This window comes from Rhineura floridana, chromosome 21 (assembly GCF_030035675.1).
Source record: "Rhineura floridana isolate rRhiFlo1 chromosome 21, rRhiFlo1.hap2, whole genome shotgun sequence".
Classification (NCBI taxonomy): domain Eukaryota; kingdom Metazoa; phylum Chordata; class Lepidosauria; order Squamata; family Rhineuridae; genus Rhineura; species Rhineura floridana.
Genome location: NC_084500.1, coordinates 14,370,408 through 14,397,109, shown reverse-complemented (window position 1 = coordinate 14,397,109; position 26,702 = coordinate 14,370,408). Strand labels below are relative to the sequence as shown.

Sequence of the window (26,702 nt, the reverse complement as noted above, 5' to 3'; positions counted from 1 at the left end):
AGCCTCTTCTGTGAGGTTTTGTCTGTTCAGGTTGGATGCTCAGCTGAAGGCAATCTGGAATTCCTCCCAACCCGCTGGCCCAGAGAGGCAGCTAGGACAGGAATGGGAGAACTTTTTTCCTTAAGGATAGATCACATATGTGTGTTCAACAGCAGGGGCCATAGGTCAGTGTGCAAAATGGATTTTCATTTGATGAGTCTGCACATGTATCAAGAGCAGCATGAAGGGTTTGCACTGGTGGCCACCCGCTAAGGCTCACATCCTCGAGTCTCCAACATTGCTTTCCTTCTCCTGCTATCCCAAGAGTGTCATCCTGGATCCTGGGGGTGGGTGGATCTTAGACCCCTTACTTTTTTGGGAGCAAGGTCCAAGCAGGGCCCCTATGTCTCCTCCAGCATCTTTTCCTGCTGATTGGAGCCAACCAGACTGAAAGGAGTCACCCACTGAGAAGACACAGTGTTTTGTTCCAGCTCATAGCCAGGAGTAGTAGAGGGGGAGGAGGGAAAGAGAGAAAAAATATGTTCAGGGGAGGAGAAAATAAGTGTGTGTGTGTGTGTGTGTGTGTGTGAGTGAGTGAGTGAGTGAGTGAGTGAGAGAGAGAGAGAGAGAGAGAGAGAGAGAGAGACATGGTGTTTCAGCTTTCAGTGATGTTATATATGTGTGTGTGTGTGTGTCGTGCATGGTAAGGTGAAATGCAAATTAATATGCTTAAGTGTGTGTTGCAACCAACACTAGAGGTTAGGGTCAGGAATTCCCATGCTTTCCTCCTAAAACTCAGAAGCCCTGCCCAAATGCAGTTACTCTAAGTCTTAGTATGGCAACCAAGAAGGGAAACTCAGTAAAGGAAGTTCCTTATGTTACAGCATCTTAGTACATTTGGCCATGTACCTGCACAGAAAATAGTATATCTAGCTGAAAGGGAACACATGGAGATCTGCATTGATTGTGCAATGCATCACTAAAGAACAGCGCTTCAAACAAAGTAAGAGACTGAAAGCTCATTTGGTTATATAATCTTAGAAGGTTGTATAATCTTAGGAGACAGTATGGCTGAGAGGGGGTGTGGTGTGACTATCATGAAGGGACCCTGCACTTCTGAATTTGCCACTACCCCACTGGCTATGATCACCCATTCACTTGTCCCCTCTAAACAAGTGAGTTTTGCTTCTCCTTTCAAATCTTTCCATTCCAGTGAAATTAAGAAACAGTGCCTGAGTTTGTTTTTTCCCCTCCGCCCTCTCAAACCATTTTCCTTTTGTGTTGTGTATTTTAGAATGCAAGTTTGAGGGCAGGGTTATCACTGACATTTGAAAGCTGGTCTGGGAACTCTTTTTTTTCCTTGTTGAGAGCAGGATAAAAAAATGCTTTAATATGATGGAAGGAGTAACAAGCTCCACCCCACTCACCTTGTCATCACCTTTTGGGTGGCTAAGTGAATTAAGTATTAGGCAGGTGCCATCTCTGCTATCTCTTCGGCGCCTTTTGAAGACTTTCCTCTTCCAACAAGCCTTTTACGCTGAGCCCTATCCCAGTCTGTGTCTGTGTTAGAATTGCTTTTAATATGTCTTTTAATATCTTTAACCCTTTTCTTAAGATGTTTTTAAAGGTTTTTTTTAATGTTTTTAACGTTGTTTTGTTTTAATGTATTTTAAGGTCTTTTTATTATGTTTTAAAGTGTTTGCAGTGTTTCTGTTTGCCACCCTGGGCTCCTGCTGGAAGGAAGGGCGGGGTATAAATAAAATAATAAATAAATACAGAAACGTGAAGCTCAGATCCCTAGTTAGACTGATCCTTCCATTCCTAGTGTCTCATCCATGGAAGAATGAGCAACATCAGTATATTCAACAAACAGCATGCTTATGAATGATTGGGCGTGATCATGACCAAATTGGAAGTACCACAGTTTGTTCACATTTCTCTTAAGGAGCTGCCTTATATTGCCAGGCCATTCATAATGCCGCCCTGGGCTCCTGCTGGGAGGAAGGGCGGGATATAAATCAAATACATAAATAAATAATCTAGTTCTGTTTGGCCTGAATGAAGCAGAGATATCCCCCCATCCCTCCCCCTTTAACTGGAAATGCCACAGATTGAACTTGGAGCTCTCTGCATGGAAAACCTTGGGTGTATCAACTGTGTTACAGGCAGCAGGAAAATCTCAGAGGGTGGCGTATGGGTGAACAGGAATATAACGTGAAGAAACCAGGCAACCTTGTTCAATTGCAATCTTTTATTTGATTCCTCGACCCAAAGAAAAACCCTTTAAATAATATAAAAATACAGATATAGGGTTGTGTCCATTGTTAGCCATGCAGTACTCAAAACAGACTCTCTGAAATGAATGGGGATGAGATTGTCCTGATGCACAACCTATATTCTGGACAAGAGGTTACTGTAAGGACAGAATATGGAAAAACTGATTGGTTCCCAGTCATAAACGGTGTGAGACAGGGGTGTATTTTATCACCCTATTTGTTTAATCTGTACGCAGAACATATCATACGGAAAGCGGGATTGGACCAAGATGAAGGAGGTGTGAAAACTGGAGGGAGAAATATCAATAATTTAAGATATGCAGACGATACCATACTACTAGCAGAAACCAGAAATGATCTGAAACAAATGCTGATGAAAGTTAAAGAGGAAAGCACAAAAGCAGGACTACAGCTGAATGTCAAAAAGACTAAAGTAATGACAACAAAAGATGTATGTAACTTTAAAGTTGACAATGAGGACATTGAACTTGTCAAGGATTATCAATACCTTGGCACAGTCATTAACCAAAATGGAAACAATAGTCAAGAAATCAGAAGAAGGCTAGGACTGGGGAGGGCAGCTGTGAGAGAACTAGAAAAGGTCCTCAAATGCAAAGATGTATCACTGAACACTAAAGTCAGGATCATTCAGACCATGGTATTCCCAATCTCTATGTATGGATGTGAAAGTTGAACAGTGAAAAAAGCAGATAAGAGAAAAATCAACTCCTTTGAAATGTGGTGTTGGAAGAGAGCTTTGCGCATACCATGGACTGCGAAAAAGACAAATAATTGGATTTTAGAACAAAATAAACCAGAACTATCACTAGAAGCTAAAATGATGAAACTGAGGTTATCATACTTCGGACACGTAATAAGAAGACATGATTCCCTAGAAAAGACAATAATCCTGGGAAAAACAGAAAGGAGTAGAAAAAGAGGAAGGCCAAACAAGAGATGGATTGTTTCCCTAAAGGAAGCCTCAGACCTGAACTTACAAGATCTGAACAGGGTGGTTTACAACAGATGCTACTGGAGGTCACTGATTCATAGGGTCGCCATAAGTCATAATCGACTTGAAGGCATATAACAAATTAGGCCCATTAATTTCAATGGGTCTTCTCTGAGTAGTACTTAGTTGGGTGCAACCAACAGTTCAGTATGTTCACCTTGAATATATGACTATTTCTATGTTATTCCTTTCTCTCTTTGGCTTTTCTTAAAGCTTTTTGCTATTAAGTTTAACACAAGTTAAAAATAATAATTTCTCTGCTCCTGAAGTTCTGGTAAAGCTCCGGTGCCTTGGCTTTTAAGAAGACAGTGCCTACAAAGCAGGCATGTTGCAAACATGACTTGATGTTGCTTGTATAGAAACCCTAATTTCTGACTGCAAAGGGTCAATGATGATTGCTGTTGGTCATGTTCAAATCTTATGCTAAATCTACCTTCCCCAACTTTGAGTCTCCAGGTATCACTGGACTCCAATTCCCATCATCCCCAGCCAGCACACCACAATGGTCAGGGATGATGGGAGTTTTAGTCCAACAACATCTGGTGACCCAAGGTTGGGGAGGAGCGGGCTAAACCATAGTGTTTCATGACAAGAACAAACCTTGGGTCTGTACACACTCTTCTCCTCCAGCTTGGTCACAGGGAGCAGATTGGGAGTTTTTGCTTCTGATTTTGATTAATCATGGTTTAGTGTGTTGTTTGATCTCTAAACAGTGGTCAATGTTAACTATGGCTTGTTTAAATAAGCCAGCTTCATAACATATAATTTGAAACTTATAGTTTCAAACAGACCTGGGTTAAGATTAACTACAGTTTGTTGTTTCGGAAAACAGAAACGCAAGGTTCCAAACTCCTCCTCACTGCAGCTCTTTCTTATCACATGAAACCACCCTTTCTCAACTTTGGGGTCCCCAGATAGTGCTGGACTGCAACTCCCATCAGCCTCAGCCAACGTGGCCAATGGTGAGGAATTATGGGAACTGTAGTCCAACAACATCTGGGGACCCAAAGGTTGAGAAAGGCTGCATTAAACTATGGTTTAGTGAAACATTGAGACATGGCCAGTGTTGCATCACAGTGGTGCAAATTCAAGTTTAGTTTATTTGTATTAAACAAAGATCATCAGAAATTTTTCCATCAGAAAGTTACACGCTATAGTTAAGCTTTGGTAAAATGCTAATTCTGTTAGATAGGCTACAGGTGCGATGCAATAATCCAATCAATAATAATCAATAATTAGATGCTTTACAAATTAGTCTCCAACACGCCTCCTGTGTTTTAGTTAATCGGTTGAATGAGCTAATTACGAATCTTTTGGTCGATTTAAAGAAGTGATCCAATTAATCAGACAAAATGCTAAATAAAAATGATTGTTTTAAATATCATTATTTACATATCCATGGGTAGCAAGCCTCTTCCTGAAAGAGGTATTCTTCTCTCCCCAGGAAAGTATACTACTTCTAAGATGGTGCCACTGGGACACATGGGTCCCTCATCTAGAACAGCCTTTGCTGACCTGGTGCGTTCCAAATGTTATTGGATTCCAACTCCCATCAGCCCCATCCGTGACCATTGAAGAAGCTGGCTGAGGCTGATGGGAGTTGGAGTCAACACCATCTCCAGAGAGCCACAGATTCCTTCTCCCTGTTTTAGAAGTATGATTTATGCAGTGGGACAATGAATACGCTCTGGGTTTTAGCCCAAACTTTTAAGGAGCTATCCAAGGTGCTTTCAATAGCTCCTTGAAAGTTTGGACTAAAACCTGGAGCGGATGCACTGCCCCACTGACATCAGAGCTACCAGATTCATGATATAACTTACTTTGGAGGGACTGTAGCTTTGCCCCTCCGGCTTGTGGGAGGGGGGCTTGAGCCAGTATAGCGCTGTCTGATGGCCTCATATGCATGGGGAGCCAGTCACATTTAGTGACTGGAGGTGTCTAGAAACGGATCTCTCCATGGCCACACTTTTGCAGGGTAGTTGAAGCCATGATAAAGTTTAGTCACAGGAATGGCTGGCTGGCTAGAACTTAAGAGCTGAAACAAAATGGCACCCGCATTGGTTGCGTTTCAGCATTTGAGCAGGTTGTCCTGGAATTTCAGGCTTCACCATTCTTTCTGTGAAATTGTCAGTCAGTTCAAGTATGAGGTGAATATTCTTTCTTTCTTTCTTTCTTTCTTTCTTTCTTTCTTTCTTTCTTTCTTTCTTTCTTTCTTTCTTTCTTTCTTTCTTTCTTTCTTTCTTTCTTTCTTTCTTTCTTTCTTTCTTTCGTAATGAATCACCATATTATCTCAGCAAGCACAAATTTCCACAAAGCGCCCATGTAAGGCATAGGAAGGGAGGCATGTTCAAGGAAGAAGTTAAAAGGGTGAAGAAGTCCTCACACACCACCCCAAGTCTTGGCTGGAAATGCCCCCCCAAGTCTATCCCAACTCCAGCTAGGCTAACGTCAGGTTTTGGAGCCCAACTGTGGGGGGAAAGTGGAAAGAGTGTTTGCAGAGGAGAAATTACAGGTAGGATGAGAATTCAGCATTCTCAATGTCCCTTCAGCTTCTCCTCTGCCAACCTCTTCCCATTCCTCTGCATTAAGGAGTAGCCCCACCTTTAAAAATCAGTCTTTTGTTTTTTAAGGTAATAACCCATATCAACCATTAATTCGTTTTATCCTTTGTGGGGCTTCTCTGTTTCTCTGGTTCTAAAGTGCCTAGTTGTAGGGCCTTCAGCTGGAGAACCCCACCCCACAGTCTCCCCTCCCGAGCCCCATTGCTGCTCAGAGATTATAGCAGGGAAAGGGGAGGCCTGGGCAGGGAGAGAGGCTGGAGGGCCAGATGGGATCTCCTTGTGGGCCACATCCAGCCTGCGAGCTGGGGGTTCCCTCCTCCTGTTACAGGGGCTATGTAAATACCCTACAAGGGCCCTTCTAAATGATGCAGTGAGGAAAGAAGAATAAGATTTATATGCTGACATCTGTAAGACCTCAAATGTAGTAGGTGGGGAAATATTTCAAAGAGGAGTCTCTCTACATTCAGATGATTGTTAGCAAGTTAATGGGCTGGGATTTGGTTCAGAATATCCCCCCAAATTTGTTTTGGCCCTACGAGCAGTGGGTATAGCTCTTGTACAGTGAAATCCAGTGTGGGACATTTGCTGTCTGAAACCAGCTTGAACGAATATATATTGGCCATGAAGTGTTTTGGTCAGCAGAAGCTCCTGTCTGTGGGTGAAGGTCCACTGCACGCAAGCCACACATTTTTGAGACTGAGGGCTTTGGAATTAAGAATCGATTTAAAATCTGCCCAGTCCTTCACTGGATGAGAAAGAGTGTGAGATATGTGGCCGTTGGTATTAGCAGCAATGTATTTCCTGCTGGGAGAAGTGCATTTGAGTCTGACTTGTAGACAACTCGATTACCCACAGGTTGAGTGGGTCGGAAATTATCCATCATCGGCCATTCTGTGGTCGTGCCAAAGTAGAGCTTCGTCCAGAATTCTTGGATCTGTGAAGCACCAGGTAAATTGAAAATTAGAAAAATGGAGATAAAACGGGTGGGACTAAGATAACAGTCCTAAACCCACTTACTTGGGAGCAAGCCCCATTGAATTCACTAGGACTTGCTTCTGAGTAGATATGGTTAGGATTGCACTGATAGGGATAAAGCATGATGATTGTGAGATCACCATCTTACTCTTAATGCATCCTTCATTGATCCCAACATTCATAAAAGAAGTCTTCCCCTTCCAGCACACTCCACTTACTAGACATCCCCCCACTTCCTGTACAAAAGGAAGCACTAGCCCAGGATGAAACCCCATGCCATGTGAAAATTCTGAGAGAGATAGCCCAAGGAAGTGTGTCAGAGTTACCTAGAGAGCACTAAGCTACATTGAAGTGTATTGTATGTGGATGTTCATCTCCTAACAAGATGATGCTGTTAATTTACTTGAAAATATTTAAAGTAATGGTAACCCTGATGAAGGGGAGTTTAAAAGAATTGAAGAATAAGGAGTAAGTATGGTACAGTTGAACCTGCCTTTTGGAACTTCCTATCTCTTCTGCTTTCTCTCACCTGTTGGAGACTAAGTTCGATGGGTGTCTCAAACAGAGTCCAGATGACTCCCTCGTTGCAGCTAGGTGTGGTCAGTGAGCCATTGTACCGATAGAACCTGGTAAGGTCCGTGTTTGTAGGGATGAGGGCATTCAGACACAAAGCCTCCATCTCTGTTTGATTACCTAAAGATATCAGTGGAGGAATTGTTTGTCTCATGTCATACCACATTTCTGGTTGTCTCTCTCACAACTGTCTTCAGTTGTATAAGTGTACTGGAACTTGCAGAGGAGGGTGGAGCTGCCCTCCCCCCCCCCCCCGTCCTTGAGAACACCGGTACCAATAGCCAGGCTGAAGAGCAATGACACAGTGTGTGTCTAATGGGCCCCAGAGTTGTTGGTCTACTTGTGAGTAAGCAATCCCTGATATTCCTTCACTGCCAGCAACTGGTCAGGGTGTGGTTTACAAGGCCAGAGTATGTATCTAAGCCCCCCCCCCCTCAAGTCTTTCACCTGTTGGAAACGTCACAAGTCTCTGGCTCCTTGATGCTGAATTTAGTTCCCCTTCCTTGCTGAACTCCCTCGGATGTTGGCCTTGGACTGTCTCCAGCCCTTCCTTCTGGATCATGCTATGGACTGATTCTCTGTGCTTGACCTTGGCTTCTTGAGGCTATGCTGCGCATTGCACTGGGCCACTCTCTTGGCTGAGGGTTTTGGCGAAAGGCCTTTTCCTTCTAGAACTAAGACCCAGGTCCCTGAGGGGCACCCCCTGGGGTATGGTGACAGACTGTGGCTGGAGCTCTGGTGGTGTGGGGTGCGCTCACTTTGCTACACCTTCCAATGTGCCACCTGAGACAAGCGGTGCCTCAAAGCAGGGCAGCCCTGAGCTTCTCTCCGTTTTCACACTAGGTTAGTTCCTAGGACTAGCCTGTGCCACAAGAACACAAGCAGAGCTCAGCCGCTGCATCAGGCCAAGGGCCCACCTAATCTAGCATCCTCTTCTCACACTGGCCAGCCAAATGCCAGAAGCAGGACAGGTTTCCGTACACAGTGCCTAAACTTCTGTCTTTTGTCCACAAATTCAGCCCACAGATTACCCACTTGACTCTTTTTTTTGAGTACCAAGAATTGTGCATGATTGTTATTTTAAGCAGACACTTTCCGTTACGCCTCCTTACCTTTGCAAGTAACGTTGTTTAACTTTGAAATGAAAGGTTTGTAGTACCTGTTCTCTTTGCCAACCTGAAAGAAGAATTTTTTTTTTAAAAAAAAATCTGTATTGAAGGTGCCTTTTTCACTCTGCATTTCTGATCTTGCATTCATATGATTTTCCAGAGCAAGGGTGGGTCAACTTTTCCAGCCAAAGGGCCATATGCCAGGGGTGAGCGGGGCAACAAATGCAAATTTTTTACAGTAGGGTTGTTTTTACACGCACGCACGCACGCACGCACGCACGCACGCACACACACACACACACACACACACTCTCTCTCTCTCTCTCTCTCTCTCTCTCTCTCTCTCTTGCTCTCTCCCCCCCCCTCTCTCTCCCCCCCCTCTCTCATATTCCAGGCATCCAAGAGGCATAAGGACACTTTCCACTCGGGCAAAAACATTCAAGGAAGAGAGGGTGTTGCTGAGGAGGGGTTGTGGCCTGAGGAGTATCCCAAGGGCCAGATAAGGAGACCTGGAGGGCTGCATATGGCCCCCGGCCTGAGTTTCCCCAACCGTCTAGTGCTATCTTGTACCAAGTCAGACCATTTGTCCATCCATCCCCAGTATTGTGTAACTGGCATGTGTGTGCAATTCTGTTACTTGAATCGCTTTTTTTTTAACCTGGGAACGTCAGGAATTGAACGTGGAACCTTTTGGATACAAAATAGGTGCCCTGTCACTGAGCTACGGAGGAGTGACTGCCTTGCTAGTCTTTTCTTTCCCAGCCAAACTAACCAGAGTGTCCATTTTTGTTTTAATCTGGGAAGGTCAGGAATTTAATCTGGAGCCTTCTGCCTGCAAATCATGTACTCTGGTGGCACTGGGTTCACATTTGACTCATAGGAATGTATAAAGCTGCCAAATTCTGAGCCAGTCAGACCATTGGTCCATCTAGCCCAGTATTGTCTACACTGACTGGCAGCAGCTCTCCAGGATTTCCAGCAGGGAACCTCTCCCAGCCCTACCTGGAGATGCCGGGGATTGAACCTGTGACCTTCTGCATGCAAAGCAGATGCTCTTCCAGTGAGCTAAGGTCCTTCCCCTAAAAATAAAGGAAGATTCCAGTCCTCATGGTTCTACATAAAGGGCTGCTTTAAGTAGGAAGCTGCATTGTGCTAAGGCTGTGTACACACTCCTAGTTACTCTGCATCGGCTGTGTTCCCACCACTGGGAAGCAGCATACATACGATGTTAGCCACAGTCCATATCTGTCCTGTCATTTCTTACGAAACGCTGCATTTTGATGCAGTTTCCCCCAAAACCATATTTGATCTGAAGCGAGAAAAAGAATGACCTAGCTAGGTTTTAAACCAGTAATGTGTACATTCCCATTGGTCCATCATACTCAGTATTGTCTGGACTGACTGGCAGCAGCCATAAGGTACGGCTGTGCTGAGTTTTGGGAGCATTTCCCCCAATCATGGTAGCAATTAATCTTACAAACATAAGCCAGAAAGTGTGAAACAGCCCAGGCCAAGTTCTGTTACTTTGACAATTTTAAAATGAACCCAAATCCCTTCCATACCTTTATAAAGAAGCCCAACACTGCCACGCCATTTTTGGAGAGTGCTTCGTTTAGATCGTTAAATGTTTCCTTCATGTGGACAATATGAAGCTATAAGAGAAGCGGCGGGGGGGGGAGGAGAGAGATTGAGTGCTCCCTGTCCTTAATTGACTAATTTATTTATTGCATTTGTATACCGCCCCATAGCCGAAGCTCTCTGGGTGGTTTACAAGTTAATTAGTCCGTTTCCCAAAGCGGAATTGCAGTTTAATACCTTTTGTGAACCTTTACACCTCTGCCACTGTACCTCTGAAGTCCTTCGATGCCTTTTACTCCCCTCCCCCTGTCTTTCTAGGGACAGATGCACCAGCCAGTGCCCTCATGCAGACCTTGGAAATATTCTTATCCTGTATCTTACTCTGGACTAGGGAGTAGCCCTGTTGGAAGATTCAGGACAGGCAAAAGGAAGTACTTCTTTACTCAGCGCATAGTAAAACTATGGAATTTGCTCCCACAAGATGCAGTAATGGCCACCAGCTTGGATGGCTTTAAAAGAAGATTAGACAAATTCATGGAGGACAGGGCTATCAATGGCTACTAGCCTTGATGGCTGTGCTCTGCCACCCTAGTCAGAGGCAGCATGCTTCTGAAAACCAGTTGCCGGAAGCCTCAGGAGGGGAGAGTGTTCTTGCACTCGGGTCCTGCTTGCGGGCTTCCCCCAGGCACCTGGTTGGCCACTGTGAGAACAGGATGCTGGACTAGATGGGCCACTGGCCTGATCCAGCAGGCTCTTCTTATGTTCTTATGTTCTTATGTTCTTATGACCCTTTTGTCCAATTTAGCATGCTAAAAATATTTAGCAGGAGGGGAAAGAAAGCTGTGAAATAAACAGTCATAAGTGTAAAACTTAACACAAGGGGCGGTCAAACCAGTATTTGTAATTCAGCCCGGTGGAGAGTGGTGGCTCCGATGTCTGTGGACAAAAGAGAGAGGCAGGCTGTGGTGCTTGGTAGGTTTATTAAGGCTCAACGCGTTTCGGAATAATCCTTCCTCAGGAGCAATGGAGATCTGTTTCCTTTTCTCTGCCTGCGCAGTTCAAATTCTTTATCCAGCTCCACACCAAACGAACACCACAGACCAAATTCTGATGCTGCTGTTATCTATATTGGAAGTACGGATCAGCTCAGCTCCGATGTCTGTGGGGCAGGGTTTCAAGTTGCTCCTTGAAAGGTCAGACTAAAACCCAGACAGATTCACTGCCCCACTGACGTCGGAGCTATCAGTCTCCACTGATTATGTCATAGGAAATACAGTATCTGAAGCTGACTTTCAGACCTGGAAACAAAAGATTAAGGGGGGATATCCAGCTAAGTCGCACTCAGAGTAGACCCACTGAAATCAAGAGGGCCAGTGTGGTTAGAGTGTGGGAGTCAGATCTAACAGGGTTCAGATCCCCTACTCAGACATAAAGCCCACTGGGTCACTCGCCACCTTCAGCCAGTCACTGCGTGTCAGCTTAACCTACCTCACAAGGTTGTTACGAGGATAAAATAGAGAGGGAGAGAAGCGTGTACACCACTTTGAGCTCCTTGGAGGAAAAGTGGGATAAAAATGTAACAATAAAGAAATAACAGGCTGTATCCAACTAACATAGGGACATAGGAAGCTGCCTAATACTGAATCAAACTGTGTAGCTCAGTACGGTCAACACTGACTGGCAGCAGCTCATTTCAGACGGGTGTCTCCCAGCCCTACCTGCAGTTGCCAGAGATTGACCTTGGGGCCTTCTGCACTCAAGGCAGATGCTCTGCCACTGAGCTATGGCCTTTCCCTAGATAGATACCCCGAAATTAATGGACCAATGTTTGCCATATCCATTAATTTCATTGGGTCTAATCAGAGCTTTTGTAAATGTAGATCTCACTCTACGTTTACAAAAGTTAATAGGAGGAGATCAATTACTAATCAAGCCCTTCCATTTGGGGGGTCTGCCTTTCCATTTGGGGGGTCTGCTTCTCCCACTCACCCTAGTCACTCATACACAGGTTGCAAGATTGCCCATTACAACTAATTCCCACACCCTGCGACATTCAGTTTTCAAATTCAGGATTGGAGCTTCTCCAACACGTTAACAGTGTGCTGACGTTTATCGGCATGTGTCTGTTTTCCCATACAATCAATGGACACTCTGTGTAAGTAGGAGGTCTGTCAGTGTTGCCGAGTGTGCATCCGACACATCTGTACAGAGCAATCCCTATGTTGGAAGTGAACAAGGAAAGCCTTGTGGGTGGGTGCCTGTGGAGCTATGGATCAGGGCCCCTGGGTCAAGAGTTCTCTGATCACACTACAAATCCCTGTGTGCCTCTTACCTCCATAGCATATCTCTCCCCGTCAATGCTGTGCTCCGATCCAGGGCTCGCCTTGGAACGTTCCCCCCGGCCCTCGTTGTAGCCCCAATGGAAGTGAAATTGCATCGCTTTGTATTTACCCAGGAGGCCCCCTGATTCAATCTTTGCTGATCCATCAAGATCCACTTGGACTGAGGGAGGCAAAACAGGAGTGTCTGGTCAGTTCATCTATTTCTTTCAAAAAATATTTTATCATTATAAACCCTGGTTGAGGGGAACCTTAGCTGCATTGACCTGATTAAGCCCACCAGGCTTCCCCATTTGGCCTGCAAGGTTGAGCCACACCTAGCTGCCCTACACCTGACCTGACATCATATGTGGGGTAGGTAAAGACATGGTGGCAAAGCCCCATGAACAGCACTTTGCAGGCCCTGACAATTAGCTGCTTATAATGTAAACAGTTATTCTGAACAGATATGTATTGGATTGCACTGTTCATTGATTTTAAAAGGTGGCTCCAAATAACCAGGAAGCACATTTTTTAAAAAAAAGTTATGGCTTTTAATACAAAGACTTCTAAAAAGTGCAAATGCCAAGCATCATCTGATGAAAATTGTGGTCCACGTTGCATTTAAAGACGAACCAACCATATTCACTCTTTCCAAAAACAGTACACAAATCTATTAGGAGAAATATGTGCACAGTAGGAGAAATTCACACTAAAATGCTGATGGATTTCCTTGAGGACTTAAGAGAAAACTGAAACTGATGTGGAAAACTGAAGATTGGAAAAATGAGAAACTGAGGGAAACCAAAATGGACCAATCCTTCCATCTCTACAGAAGAGGGAATGCCTCCATTGAGACCATGGCTGCCACCAAGACCACACATATCACCTAAACACAGAAGAGGTTAACCTGTGGTCCTCGAGATGTTGTTGGACTCCAGATCCCATCATCCCTGGCCATTGGCCATCCTGGCTGTGACTGATGGGAGGAGGAGACCCCTGACATCTGGAGAGCCCCACACTGGCTAATCCTGTAATGCACAAATCAGTAGGTTAAATCTTATATGATGAGAGAGATGAAGATTCTTTTTTCATCTCACCTGTATGGCCGTTGTTTCGTACGGTCCATTTCTTATCTTGCTCGGTATCATACTTTTCGAACTTGAACGGCTTGAGGTCCGACTTGTATGTTGCTTTGCTGGTGAGGATGTTGATTGGGGATTGTTGACTTTTTCCACAGTTATCAAACAAATGTTCCCACTGACGGGGTTCTGTCGGAAGGATGGGAAAAGAAGACTATTTTAGCGAAAAGGAAAAAGAAAAAGAAGGGAAAGGTTGCGCTGTTGAAATAATTGGGACCAGCAGAACACTGTCTCCCGGCAAACCATGCTTTGTAAATTGTTAGCCAGGTTCAGGAACACAGACACCAGCCTTCCCCAACTTAAATGGAAATGGACTGCCTTCAAGTCGGTTCTGACTTATGGCAACCCTATGAATAGAGTTTTCATAGTAAGTGGTATTCAGAGGTGGCTTACCATTGCCTTCCTCTGAGGCTAAGAGGCAATAACTGGCCCAAGGTCACACAGTGAGCTTCATGGCTATGTGGGGATTCGAACCCTGGTCTTCTGGGTCGTAGTCCAACACTGTAACCCAGCCTTTCCCAACCAGTGTGCCTCCAGATGTTGTTGGACCACAGTTCACACATCTACCTGTGTGAGTTTCTGCAAGACCTGCTCCCTGCATTTCTGGCTGATTTCCACCTGGCCCGGAAGGACGGGGCCCTGTCTCTCTCCAGCTACAAAAGCAGCAACTGCTGAAGGGGCCAGAGACCGTGTGTGTGTATGTGTGCGTGAACCTGCTGCTCGGGATGTCTATAGACTACTGGGGTTTTGTTTTGTATTATATGTTATATTTTAGTCTATGTACGCCGCCTAGAGTGGCCGTTAATTCGGCCAGATAGGCGGCCTAGAAATAAAATTTTATTATTTATTATTATTATTATTATTCCCATCAGCCTCAGCTAGCATTGCCAATGGTCAGTAAGGTGGGAGTTGTAGTCCAACAACATCTGGAGGCATACTGGTTGGGAAAGGCTGCTCTAACCACTACAGTGCCCTCCAAATTCTCTGGACTACAATTCCCATAATCCCTGACCACTAGCCATGCTGGCTGAGGCTTATGGAAATATAGTCCAACAACATCTGGAGGGCACCAGCTTGGGGGAAGGCTGGGGTCTACCATCACTATTGTTTTAGGTAGCTGGTTTAAAAACCTGGTTGCTTCAAAAAGGCTTTAGCACAATCATCCTCTTTTTGATGGCTCATCTTAGTTTCAGTGGCTGTTTTGGATTTTTTTGGAGGTGTGGCTTCGATGTGAATGTGGGTGGTTTGTTAACATGCTGTGATGTTGTTATATTGTGAATTGTAAGCCACCTTGAGTATCTTTGAAAATTAGGTAAGGAGTAGTAATAACGTTGGCAAAGATGGGTTGTATCCAAGATTAGTTAGGCATACTTGAATACATTTAAATGAATGGAAATGGCTAACATAGGCCCACTAATTCTAATAGGTCTATTCTTAAGTAGAACTCCTTTGGATACAGCAATCCAACAATAATAATAATAAGCCATGCTCTTCCCCTCTCCAGAGTGCTTTCCCCCTCCCTTCCTGGTATTGATCATGATGTTGTGCAGACCTAGTCCTGGGTTTGATGGGACCCTGAGCAATGTGCCCTTCCAGTGCCTCCCATTGAGCCCACCCAAAGTTTACCAGGTGGCAGGCAGCAGAAGGGATAGATATCTGGGCTACTGCCCAGACCTTATCAGTGATGTGCACGGAAAGTTTTCCCAGGGTATGGTCTGAAAGCACATGAGGCCACCACCTTGCTGAAGCTAAGCAGGTTTGTGTTTGGTCAGTGCCTGGATGGAAGACCGCCTGGGAACACGTATGCTGCCTTGGGTTCCATGGTGAAAGAAAGGCGGAGTATAAATGCAATAAATAAATACAATAATAATGAAGTTGGAGCATAGAGCAAATGAGGCTTTTTTTCTGAATTGTATGCCTCTTATGGTGGTAACAAAATAGTGGCTACTTTAGGTTTCTGTCCCTTAGCCGGTGTTCCCAGGAACTGCTATCCTCCAGGCAACCACCCCTAGTACACTTTGATTCCTAGAGCTTGGAAAAGTTACTTTTTTGAACTACAGCTGGCTGGGGCTGATGGGAGTTGTAGTTCAAAAAAGTAACTTTTCCAAACTCTGTTGATTCCTACAACAGCAATCTTGGCCTGTCCCCAGGAATGTGCTCATGGGAACGGTCACCTTGGCCCCGATCCAACACTGATTTAAGCACCCTTAAAAGCCCTTTGAGAGATTTGTGTTGAGTTACCTTGACAGCCTTGGTCTTGACACTGTTGTGACAGATAGCACCAGCTCTGGACTCCTGCTGGGAGGAAGGGCGGGATATAAATCAAATAATAACAAATTAACTCTTCTTCTGTAAGAGAGATTGAGAGATCCCTTAGACAACTGTTTCTCTTGGGGGGGGGGTAGGTGTCAATACTTTTTAACATTGTTTCTAACAATTGCGATACATAATGAATAGAAACGAAGGAGAAGAATTGTAATTAAAATGGGAGCAGAAATCTTGCATTTCTGAAAAAAAGATAATTTCTTGGTCAAGATCTTATGTCACAGCACAAAGTGGGGACATTCATAGAAACAGCAGCTCATAAACCAAAAAACTTTCTAGTCGAACACTTTTTGCGAAGCCTGAAGCAGCTCTGTGATATTTCAGCATCCGAAATATAGGACCCATTTTCAGACAAGTGGGACCTGCAACAAAAGGTGGCAGGTGGGGTGCTCCTGTTCAGCCACGCGTGCCCTCTTCCACAATGCTATTCCCCGTCCCCACAGGCTGGTTTTCTATCCCACCCCCACAACGAACAGCCAGCGTCCCATGGCCACTAGCATGCTCAGTCCTCCTTGGGCTGGTTTTCACACACCCTTTCCTTAAAGCTCTTTTGTACTTCTGCAAACCTTATTGTTTCCTGAAGTGGGTAGTGCCTGGGTGGGTAGTGCCATTTTGGTAACAAGCAGTGGCACTCACCTCCTAAACATCGGAAACAGAGAGAATGCACAGCTTTTGGGAAGGGCTGTAACTAGGACTGGGAGTGTTCCCTTGTCTGAAACCCTGGAGACCCACTGCCAGTCAGTGTAGACAATACTAAGCTAGGTGGACCAGTGGTCTGACTCAGGGTAAGGCATCTTCCTGTCCTCATGTTTCTTTTACATGGTTCTTTATTACAGGTGGGCAGTAGTGTAGTGGCAAATTCGGAAGTGCAGGGTCCCTTCATGATAGTCACAGCCACGCCCTCTTCCATTTTTTTCCTGAGAATGAGATCCTTGTTAATGCAGGCATCCCTAGGAGCCAAAAAGCATGAAAGGGGAGAGTGTTAGCTGCTGAGAAGAGTCTTCTCAGTGGCTGACTCACTTCCTTTCACTCTGACTGGCTCCAAATCAGCAGGAAAGGCAAGTAGCATGTTGGAAGACTCTTCTCAGTGGCTAACCCACTCTCCTTTCTTGCTGATTGGCTCATAGGACACTGGAGTCGTAGGCACCCTGGTGGGACCCTGCTCCCAAAAAAGTAAGGGATCTAAGACCCCCTGAGTCCCTGAACAACTACGCCACTGCAGGTGGGTAATAAATGGTGCTTCCTTAAATACTTTCTTTAAAGAGCAATAACCACCTTCCTTAAATAAATAGTGGCTCGCTTCATTAAGTTACCCCTTGCTCTTTTTTAAACCTACTGCTACACTCACAGCTATAAAGGAGGATCTTTTTTCTAGGATGATCTTCCAAAAACCCGAAAATAAATCTTGAACTGGGAGAACCGTGAATAGTAAGAGCTTTCAGAGTGGCTGCTGGGAGACAAACCAACCATTACTGTTGTGTGTGATGTCATGGGTAGAGTGTCAGATAAGGAAGACTCGGGTTCAAGTCCCTGCTGAGACATGGAGCTCACCGAGTTACTTGGGCTTGTCGTTCTCTCTGTGCCTAACCTACCTTGCAGGGGTGTTGTGAGCACAAAATGGTTCAAATCACCACTTATCCCTGAAGCTCACTGTGCGATCTTGGGCCTGTCATCCTCTCTCCCAGTCTAACCTACCTCACAGGGTTGTTGTGGGATGAAAATTGCAGGGAGAATTATGTACATTGCCTTGGGTTCTTTGGAGAAATAGTGGGATGCAAATGTCATAAATGAATCTGAATTGTGACAAATATTCAAAAAAGTAATTCTTTAAGTGGAGACCGTCATATTAAAATGAAAACAACAACAACCTCAAGTCATGTTGGGGAACTGAACCATGCAGTGCTTCCACCTTGAACCCAGGCCTTGCATTGTCCCAGCAAAGACAGGGTGTTTCCCGTGCAACTGAGAGGTCTTTTAAAGGTGGCCTGAGATTGCCAAGGCAGCAAAAGGACACTTCTCTAATCAGCAGAATTTTGATCTCACTCAGTAATTCAGTGAGATAAGCCTTCCTGAGGTGTCTTGTTTCTGCAGTGTCAGCGTTTGAGTCGGCCTGAAATTGGAGGGGATGAAAATGAGATTCTGTTTAAAACTGCAGAATCCAAGTGGCTGTTGTGAGCGCCTGCATGCTGGAGGCTAAGAAGTTTTTTTTGGGGGGGGGGATTTTTCTGAGGAGAACCCTCTTCTCCCTGCTTTCCCCCCCCCTCTAAGGGCTGAGCTGCACCTCCAACTAATTCAGCTCCCAGGGCTGTCTTGCCAACATGATGCCCTCTAGCAGTTTTTGACTACATCAGACCTAGCCTTATTTTTTCATGTCCTAAACTTTCTGCCAGGTTTTCAGCACGGTGGAATTATGCAAAGGTGGTTAGACCTGACGTTCTCCTCCTGTAAAACTTTTTGTGTGTGTGGTTTTTTTTTTAAGGTTAAGGTGTAGGGATGGGAGAAATTCAGTTCAGTTTGCATTTGAATTTGAATTGAATTCACACTTTCCAAAACAACATCAGAAATAAAACACAGCCATCTTTCAAAATATGCACTTATGCAGCTCTTGCAATGCAGTTCTCTGACTAAACAATGTTTACAAAAATTCTTATGTTAGGGTAAAGGGTACATATAAATGCATGCATTGGTGAAAATAACATACAAAAATACATTATATTAGGAGAAATAGCTTGCAAAATGTGTATGTTAATCAAAATTGCATACAAATGCGTTTATTAGGAGAAATTCCTGGGCTCCTGCTGGGAGGAAGGGCGGGATATAAATCAAATAATAAATAAATAAATTCGCGCTAAGATGCTGAAGAATTTTCATGAGGATTCTTTTTTTAAAGTATTGCCAATTGCTGCAGAAATGTGGAGAACTGAATTTAAGGTTGGAATTTAAAAATGAGAAATTGAGAGAAGCAAAACTGACAGGTGCCAGTCAAGGGTAAACATGGATACAAATATATGTATGCCTGCCACTTAAAAGAAGATATGAAAAGGTGGACGGCCCATCCGACTGTCAACTGAGGCACGCCAGAGACAAAACTGGCAGCTGAGCCAGTGTTCAACCGCTCGCTACAAATGCTGGTTACGAAACTTGCCACACCTTTTGTGTCACTGTATCTTCTTTGGTCACCCTAAGAGGGTTGCTGGATCAGCAGTTCCTACATCCCCAGCTTAATCCAGCGCAGGCATCCACCTTTACAAGGAAGTGGATGTAGATAGAGGAGCCAGGTTGTGCTAGACTGAAGAGGTGACATCCTGCCACTGAACCAGCAGTAGCAAAATGCATTGCAAATGGGGGCATGTTCCCTCCCCCAATACTGAAACTCAGGATTGTACAGAGAAACGGACGGGCAGTAGATTCAGGACAGAGAGAAGGAAGCAATTCTTCAGACAGTGCGTGGTTAACTTCTTATGGAATTCACACCCCAAGATGTGGTGATGGCTTTTACATCGATTTCTCTATTGAGTTGACTATTTTAACTATTTTGTGAATCAGTTCCGCACAGTGAGGCAGGCTGATGACTGAGCAGTTGGGTTCCAGTTAGTATTTATTATTTTTCCCCTATTTATTTTAGTGTTGGAAGGTACCTCAAAGGTCACCTAGTGCAACCCCTTGCTGATGCAGGGAATCCGTTGCTCCAGCATCCCTGCTACGTGGTCTTCTACCCTCTGCTTAAAAATCTTTAGTGAAGGAAAGCATGCCACCTTCCAAGACGGTCTGTATTGCACTAACAAACTGCTCTTCCCATTAGGCAGTTCTTCCTAATGGCTAGCAGAAATCCCCTTTCTCATCATTTGAACCTGTTGGTTCCAGCCCTAAGCTGTGGAGCAACAAAGAACAAAGTTCATCATCCCTGTGATAGCCCTTCAAAGATTAGTTATCATTTTGATGAAAACTATTATAAAGATAATTTCTTTCCAAAGGGGGAGGGAGTTGGACAAATAAATAGAGAATTGATGGAGCCATGACTATTAGTTATGATGAGGTTCAGAGCAAGTGTACCTCCAGTGACAGATGGTGGCTCCATGTCAGTAGGGCAGTGTAATCTGCTCTGGGTTTTAGTCCGAACTTTCAAGGTCCTGTCCAAGGTGCTGAAACATTCTAATCCTGCATTGAGCAAGGGGCTGGACTGGAGGACCTCTAAGGATGGGTCAATCTGTCAATTTCGGTTTCTCTCAGTTTCTCATTTTTTTCCCTATCTTTAGTTCAATTCTCCACATTTCTACATTAGTTTGCAATTTATTTTTTGAAGAAGCATTTTGCTGCAATTTTCACCTGATATAAACATTTTGGTATGCAGTTTTGCCTAATATGCAACAGTTTTGCAAACCAATTTTCCCTGATACAATGCATTTTTCTATGTTCTTTTCACAAATGTATGCTGTACACAATACTTGGCATTGCAAAATTTGGAGAATTGCAGATTTCAAAGGATAGCTGTGTTTCGGTTCATGTTTTGGTGTGAATTTGGACAGTTCACCTTTAAATGTGAACTGAATCAAATTTTCTCCCCTGTCTGTACTTCCAACTTTATGATTCTATAACTAGGCTAGACCAGAGGTTAGGAGACTTCAGGTCTTCGGAATCTACTTTATTTTTTACTAGAACCCCGGAGTGGGTGCAAAAGGCAAAAACCTTAGAAGGAAAGAATTCTGAGTCCAGGATTTTGTTTTGAATGTCTGAGCTGAAATGAGCTCATAGTCTTTGCAGACCACCTTGTTAATTAAGGGCCAAGCTAAACACAGTTGAATGGCAAGTGCTGCGAATTTGATCAGGAAAAACTTAGAAGCAAAGATAAAGTCTTCGGCCAAAGCAAATCAAAGTCCATTTTTCTACAACATTAATTTAGTAGCTGATTAGGGTTCATGTAACAGTGATGCTCATAATCCGTGCCTAATAAGCCTAACTCTCTTTCCCAAATTTTAGAGCTGATGTCTGCGATTTTTAAAATAATGCTGATTCTTTGGTTGTAGACCACAATGAAAAAACTGAGGCTTCTCAAGGCAGGTAGTCAGAGCTAGGAATGGGGGAGAAATTCACTATTTAATGGAAATGGATTGCCTTCAAGTCAATTCTGACTTATGGCGACCCCATGAATAGAGTTTTCATGGTAAGTGGTACTAAGAGGGGGTTTACCATTGCCTCCCTCTGAGGCTGAGAGGCAGTGGCTGGCCCAAGGTCACCCAGTGAGCTTCATGGCTATGTGGGGATTCGAACCCTGGTCTCCCAGGTCGTAGTCCAACACTCTAACCACTACGCCACACTGGCTCTCACTATTTAATGTGAACCTATCTAATTCAAACCTCCCAAAACAATATGCCAACTGGAACACAGCTATCCTTTGAAATCTGCACTTCCCTGAATTTTGCTATGCAGTACTCCATCCAAACACTGCATATAAAAATGTGTATATTTGGGGAAAGTGTGCATGTTAGGGGGAAATAGCATGGAAAAATGCAATATATTATGGGAAATTGCTTACAAAACTGTATATTAGGCAAAACCAAGTGCAAAAAGTTGTATCTTATGCACTAAGATGCTGATAGCTTTTTCTGAGGACTCCCCACCTCCCCAAAACAGATGCAGGAACTGAAATTGATCGATTTGTCCATCCTTACTCAGAGCCATCCTGAGGTCACAGAGCTGGAAGCACAAATGAAAAACCGACAAATCCCCACGCACAAATCTGCCCTTTCTCAGGTCTCATTCATGGTGGGAGTTACTCTGTTGTTCCAGTTTTGCCCTGTCTGTTCTCCTCAGACAATGCGAGGAAACAGCCATGCCTCCTCCCCCAGGTGTGTGTCCGTGCCAAATGGCTCAGCATGAAAACGCTAACAATGGGCTGTCAAGTGCAGACTTGAGACGGTGGTTGCATCAGGAGCCTGCTGGGAAGAACAGTGTAGGGAAAATGTCCAGTGATCCAGCACCGATCCTTAGGCCTCTGGCCAAAAGAGATTAGGTCAATTCATGGAGAAGAAGGTTGTCAGTGGGTGCAAGCCATGATGGCTATGTGCAACCTCCAAGTTCAGAGATAGTATATCTGAGTGCCTGTTGCTGGGGAGCTGCAATAAGAAAGGGATGTTACCTCTGCGTCCTACTTTTCGGCTTTCTTGAGCCCTCTAGTTCATCACAGTGGGAACTAGGTGCTGCTGCTTATAGCCATTATGACTAGTTATTAAACATCCTCCAGGAATTTGTTTACTCCCCTTTTAAAAGCTTCTAAGCGCCTGGCTATCACCACATCTTTTGGCACTGAGTTTTGTGGATTAATTTTGACACGGTGTGTGTCTGTCTGTCTATCCTGAATTGCCTGCTGAACACTTTTGTGGGCTGGCCAAGAAAGTTCTCGTTTATGCTGCAATCTGTTATTTTATGATACTGCATTTTAAAATTGTGTTTTTATTAGGAACATAGCAAACTGCCATATACTGAGTCAAACCATTTGTTCATCTGGCTCAATATTGTCAACACTGGCTGGCAGCAGCTCTCTAGGGTTTCAGGCAGAGATGACCTGGAGACGCCGGGGATTGAACCTGGGACCTTCTGCATGCCAGGCAAACGCTCTGCCACAGCTACAGTTCTCCTCAGCAGCAGCGTCTGAAGAGGACACAAGACAGACAGTGGTACTCCAGGAGTAGATACGCTGGTGTAGATTTGTACCGTTTGACCTCAGCAGAGATGGGTGAATCTGTCCATTTCATTTTTTTCTTTATTTCTCATTCTTTTCACCCTGAAGGGCAGTTCAGCCCATTTCTACATCAAGTTGGGAATTGTTTTTTTTGGGGGGGGGGGAGTAACTGCATGAAAATGCATATGGATTCCAATGTATTCATGTTTGTACATAATTTTGCCTCATAGTTGTACATTTGCAAGCCATATTTTCCCTAATGTTGGTTTTTGTACCTCATCATTTTCACAACGATTGCCACCAGGTTTGGATGGAGAACCACGTTATGAAAATTGGAGAATGTTGGATTTCAAACAGGACAGAGAGACTGTGGTTTGGTCGTTGGTTTTGGAAGTGTTCATTGGGGAGGCTTGCCCATCCCTAGGCCTCATGTAGCATATTGGGGTCCTTCGGGTAAAGATGTCCCCACAAGCTATTATATAAATCTGTCAAATCCCTGCCACGTTCATCCTCACAGGTACCCTGGTCCTCTGGGGCTTTTCCCCTTTCTTTCTTTCCTTCCTTCCTACGGATCCTTGAGCAGATGGTCAGAAGCAAACCACTCTGGTAACCTCAACTGCTGTTTGTTGGTGATTCAAGTTACAATCACTCCCCACCCTCTGGTCCCTGTTTCCTAGCTTAAAATTCCACCCCTTTCGTTCCTGTATGACACAATACAATGGAAAGATGCATGCTATTTAAATTGTAGACACCAGCATGTGTTTCATTTATCAGCGGAGATTTGGCAGGGAGCTGGGTGAGGAAAAAGACTATTTGAGCTCCCTGTCCAAAAAAATAAAAATCTGTGATTTGCTTTCTGAACAGCTCAGTACTTCAAGTTGCTGTTAGGACAGCCTGAGATTACGGGAACATTGGAAGGTGCCTTATACTAAGATACATCTAGCTCAGATTTGTTTGCACCACTGTTCTTCAACCTTGGGTCTTGATGGGAGTTGTGGTTTGTTGGACTACAGCTCCCATCAATCCCAGCCAGTTTAGCAGATGGCCAAGAATGACGGGAGCTGTAGTCCAATGGCATCTGGGGACCGAAAGTAGAACAGTGGTCTACCCTGACTTGCAGTGGCTCTCCAGGGTTTCAGACGGGGGACATTCCCAGCCCAACCTGGAGATGCCGGGGATTGAACCCGGGATCTTCTGCATGTAAAGCAGATGCTGTACCCCTCACCCACAGCCCTTCCAGAGCTTACTGTGACACACAGCTCTGTTACAGTGCCATGTCTCCACCCTAAAGAATAAGTACTTCTGAGCACGTACAGAATTCAGTTTTCTGTCCACTGAGTGCCACAACCTTTTCCTCTGCATTTCAGGTTTTAATGACTGAGGAAGAGCAATTGGAAATAAAACAAGTACCATAGCACCATCAGAGAGAGAGATGTGTGTCTACAGGAATTTTTTGGGGTGGGGGAGCAAAGTAAAGCGCGGAAAGGAGGGAACAGACTAGTTTCTCAGAAAAAAAGATGGGAAGGATAGTGCCTGAACATTTTGCCTCACATCCCAGGCTCTATAAATGCTAGAAACCTTCTCTCTTTTTCAAATGAAAACAGGGAATCTGAAGATTATGATTCAGAGAGAGAGCAAGAGAGGTGGGTGAGGCGATTTTAAAGTGCTTCATACAGTTTTGGTCAATGTGTTTCTCGTGAGATCCCAGAGCTTGGGGGGTAGGGGGAAAAGGTCTGGGGGTAAAACACAACGTTTATCAGACATTTTGAGCACCTTCCTTACCAGGAAAGATTAACATATCTGTGAGAGCTAAGGGGACATTTGGATGAGAATGCATGAATCTTCTCCCCTCCCCAGCAAAACTCCCCATAGCCTCCCCCCCCCACACCAACATTTTCCTCCCAGATGAGGTCATTTGATATCTGCTTAGGTATGCAGCAGCCAAACTGACGCCTTGGAATGACTCTGTTGCATCTCCAGTGCTGTCCCCTTTCTGACAGCTTTCCCATTTCAATTGGGGAGGAAAGGATGGGGATGCATCTTGGCCAGGTGGCTGACATTCCATTCCATTCTGACTCCTGTACATGGTTCCTGTGCTTATCCGGTTCACTGTCAGGTTCAGGCCGAACTCAAACCCTGCGGTGCCACCAGTGTAGCGAAATTGCTTTTGTCTATGGTTGGCCAAAACAAAAGTCAGAGGGAATTCGCTGTCGATTGTCCCTTGATTAAGCATGGGGCAGAAATTTGATTCAGTTCTCATTTAAAGCCGAATTTATCAAATGTGCACTTTCCGAAACTTTCCCAGCCCTACCTGAAGATGTTGCCAGGGACTGAATCGGGGACCTTCTGCACGCAAAGCAAATGCTCTACTACTGAGCTGTGGCCCTTCCCGATAGCATAGGGATTCAGAGTTATTGTTACCAGTGTTGTTACAAGCGCACTCTTTTTCCCTGTTTGGTTGACCTCCTACCTACCTGCACAGGGTTGCCGTAATCATAGGAAATAAAAGATTGCACCATTAGTGTGTGCACGCTAGAGGCAGGGAACGTGTGTGTGCATCAGGAGTGTAGTGGTAAATTCAGAAGTGCAGGATCCCTTCATGATAGATATAGCTATGCCCCCTCAAAACCACACCCCCTTCTAAGATTATGCAACCTTCTAACCTTGTAGAATAATCTGGCCAGGCTTGAATGCTGCTTTCTGCTTCTCTGTCACTGTCACCATTTGTCTGTCCTTTCTTACCATCAGAGATATTTGAATTACTGGATTCATTGTCCACATGTTTTCTCCCACTGCTACCAAATTGCTTGATCATGTGGATGGGATGCTATCATCAGGATTCACTGTCTCTTCTTCTGCAATTACAGAATTCTCCCTCTCCGCAACTTGTCTTGGCCTTTTGAAGTAGGGACTAATAAAGGCTTCCTTGCAGTTGACACTCATTAGGATTCTTCTCAGTGGCCAACACCCTCCCCTTTCATGCTGATTGGCTCATAGGAAGCTGGAGATGTAGGGACCCTGCTGGAACCTGGCTCTCAAAAAAGTAAGTGGGCGAAAGGTGACTACCTCCCTGGTGCGTGTGTGTGTATGTAAGAGAGAGAGAGAGAGATCCCGTTCCTTCCAGTTGTTCAGAGAGTTACCTTTTGACAGCCTCTAGTCAATAGGATGCCTTTGGCACAGTAAGATACTGCTTGTGTGGGCTTTTTTGGTTTCACTCAAAGGAGGAAGCCAAGCTAACTTTAAATAAAACAATAAAAAATAGGGGCAAAAGGTGAGTTCCTCCCTGGGGGCTGTTAGCCATTTGGTTGAAGGCACCTTGTCCCAGACTGTGACAAAAGCAACTGGTCTTATGGCATTCTTTGCTGTGGTGGTTAAACATGCTGGGCATAAGTGGGCATGCTTTCATTTGGGTTCCTGCTTTGAGCAGGGGGTTGGAGTCGATGGCCTTATAGGCCCCTTTTAACTCTATGATTCTATCTTCTGCATCATGTAGTGAGGTCATTGCAGTGATTGCACTTAAGCATCTTTGACAATTGACTCAATTATGCTTTAAAGTTTTTATGTCTGTGGAAGGTCTCCATAAGAATATGTGCTTAGATGTGCTTTCCTGCATCACATCAAGATCTTGTGTGTGGAAGGTCTCCATAAGAATATGTGCTTAGATTGTCCTTAGATGTGCTTTCCTGCATCACATAGAGATCTATCTAGTCTAGTGTTTTTCCCTTCCATTTTAGAATGTAAGATCCTCAGGGCAGGGACTTGTCACCTGGCACTATGCCATGTAAATTGATGGAAAATCTGTCTATGTATCTATCTAGTTGCTTTCGTTGTATGTATTTTTAACTTAATTTTTTTAAAAGCCCATGAGGCCCTCCATCATGGCTTTAAAATACTAACTCTCCTCCCTGTATCGTGGGCTTTGTCCAAACTGAGCTGGTTGACACTGACACTCTTGTACAAGCAGGCCTAAATTAACAACTTTCTCTGTTGGTCTCTCATTGAAGGTTTTTTGCTGCCGTATCAGATCAACCCTAACCCTTTATCTGTCCTTGCTATGGTCTTTGTGAGGTCCCCCCCTTTTTTTTTTTTGCCTGGGACTGACTGTGGGAAAAGGGACAGAAATGGGGAACCAAAATGATCAGGGAAGCTGGAACACTTTCCTTATAAGCAAAGGC

At 44.5% G+C, this 26,702-nt stretch overlaps 1 protein-coding gene across 2 annotated transcripts in view; it reads right to left on the bottom strand.

Annotated features, from left to right (window-relative positions):
• Nucleotides 1-2,245: 2,245 nt before the first annotated feature.
• CA4 (carbonic anhydrase 4) overlaps nucleotides 2,246-26,702 on the bottom strand; it is a 35,867-nt gene continuing 11,410 nt past the window's right edge. The window contains exons 2-8 of one of the 2 annotated variants that reach the window (XM_061605087.1): nucleotides 15,765-15,821; nucleotides 13,482-13,652; nucleotides 12,396-12,565; nucleotides 10,048-10,137; nucleotides 8,489-8,552; nucleotides 7,333-7,496; nucleotides 2,246-6,762 (exon numbers count right to left, since the gene is read on the bottom strand). In XM_061605087.1, coding sequence (XP_061461071.1) covers nucleotides 6,571-6,762; nucleotides 7,333-7,496; nucleotides 8,489-8,552; nucleotides 10,048-10,137; nucleotides 12,396-12,565; nucleotides 13,482-13,652; nucleotides 15,765-15,821 — 908 coding nt within the window. In that variant the 3' untranslated portion in view covers nucleotides 2,246-6,570. The remainder of the gene's footprint in view (nucleotides 6,763-7,332; nucleotides 7,497-8,488; nucleotides 8,553-10,047; nucleotides 10,138-12,395; nucleotides 12,566-13,481; nucleotides 13,653-15,764; nucleotides 15,822-26,702) is intronic. The other variant, XM_061605088.1, reaches the window with a different exon arrangement.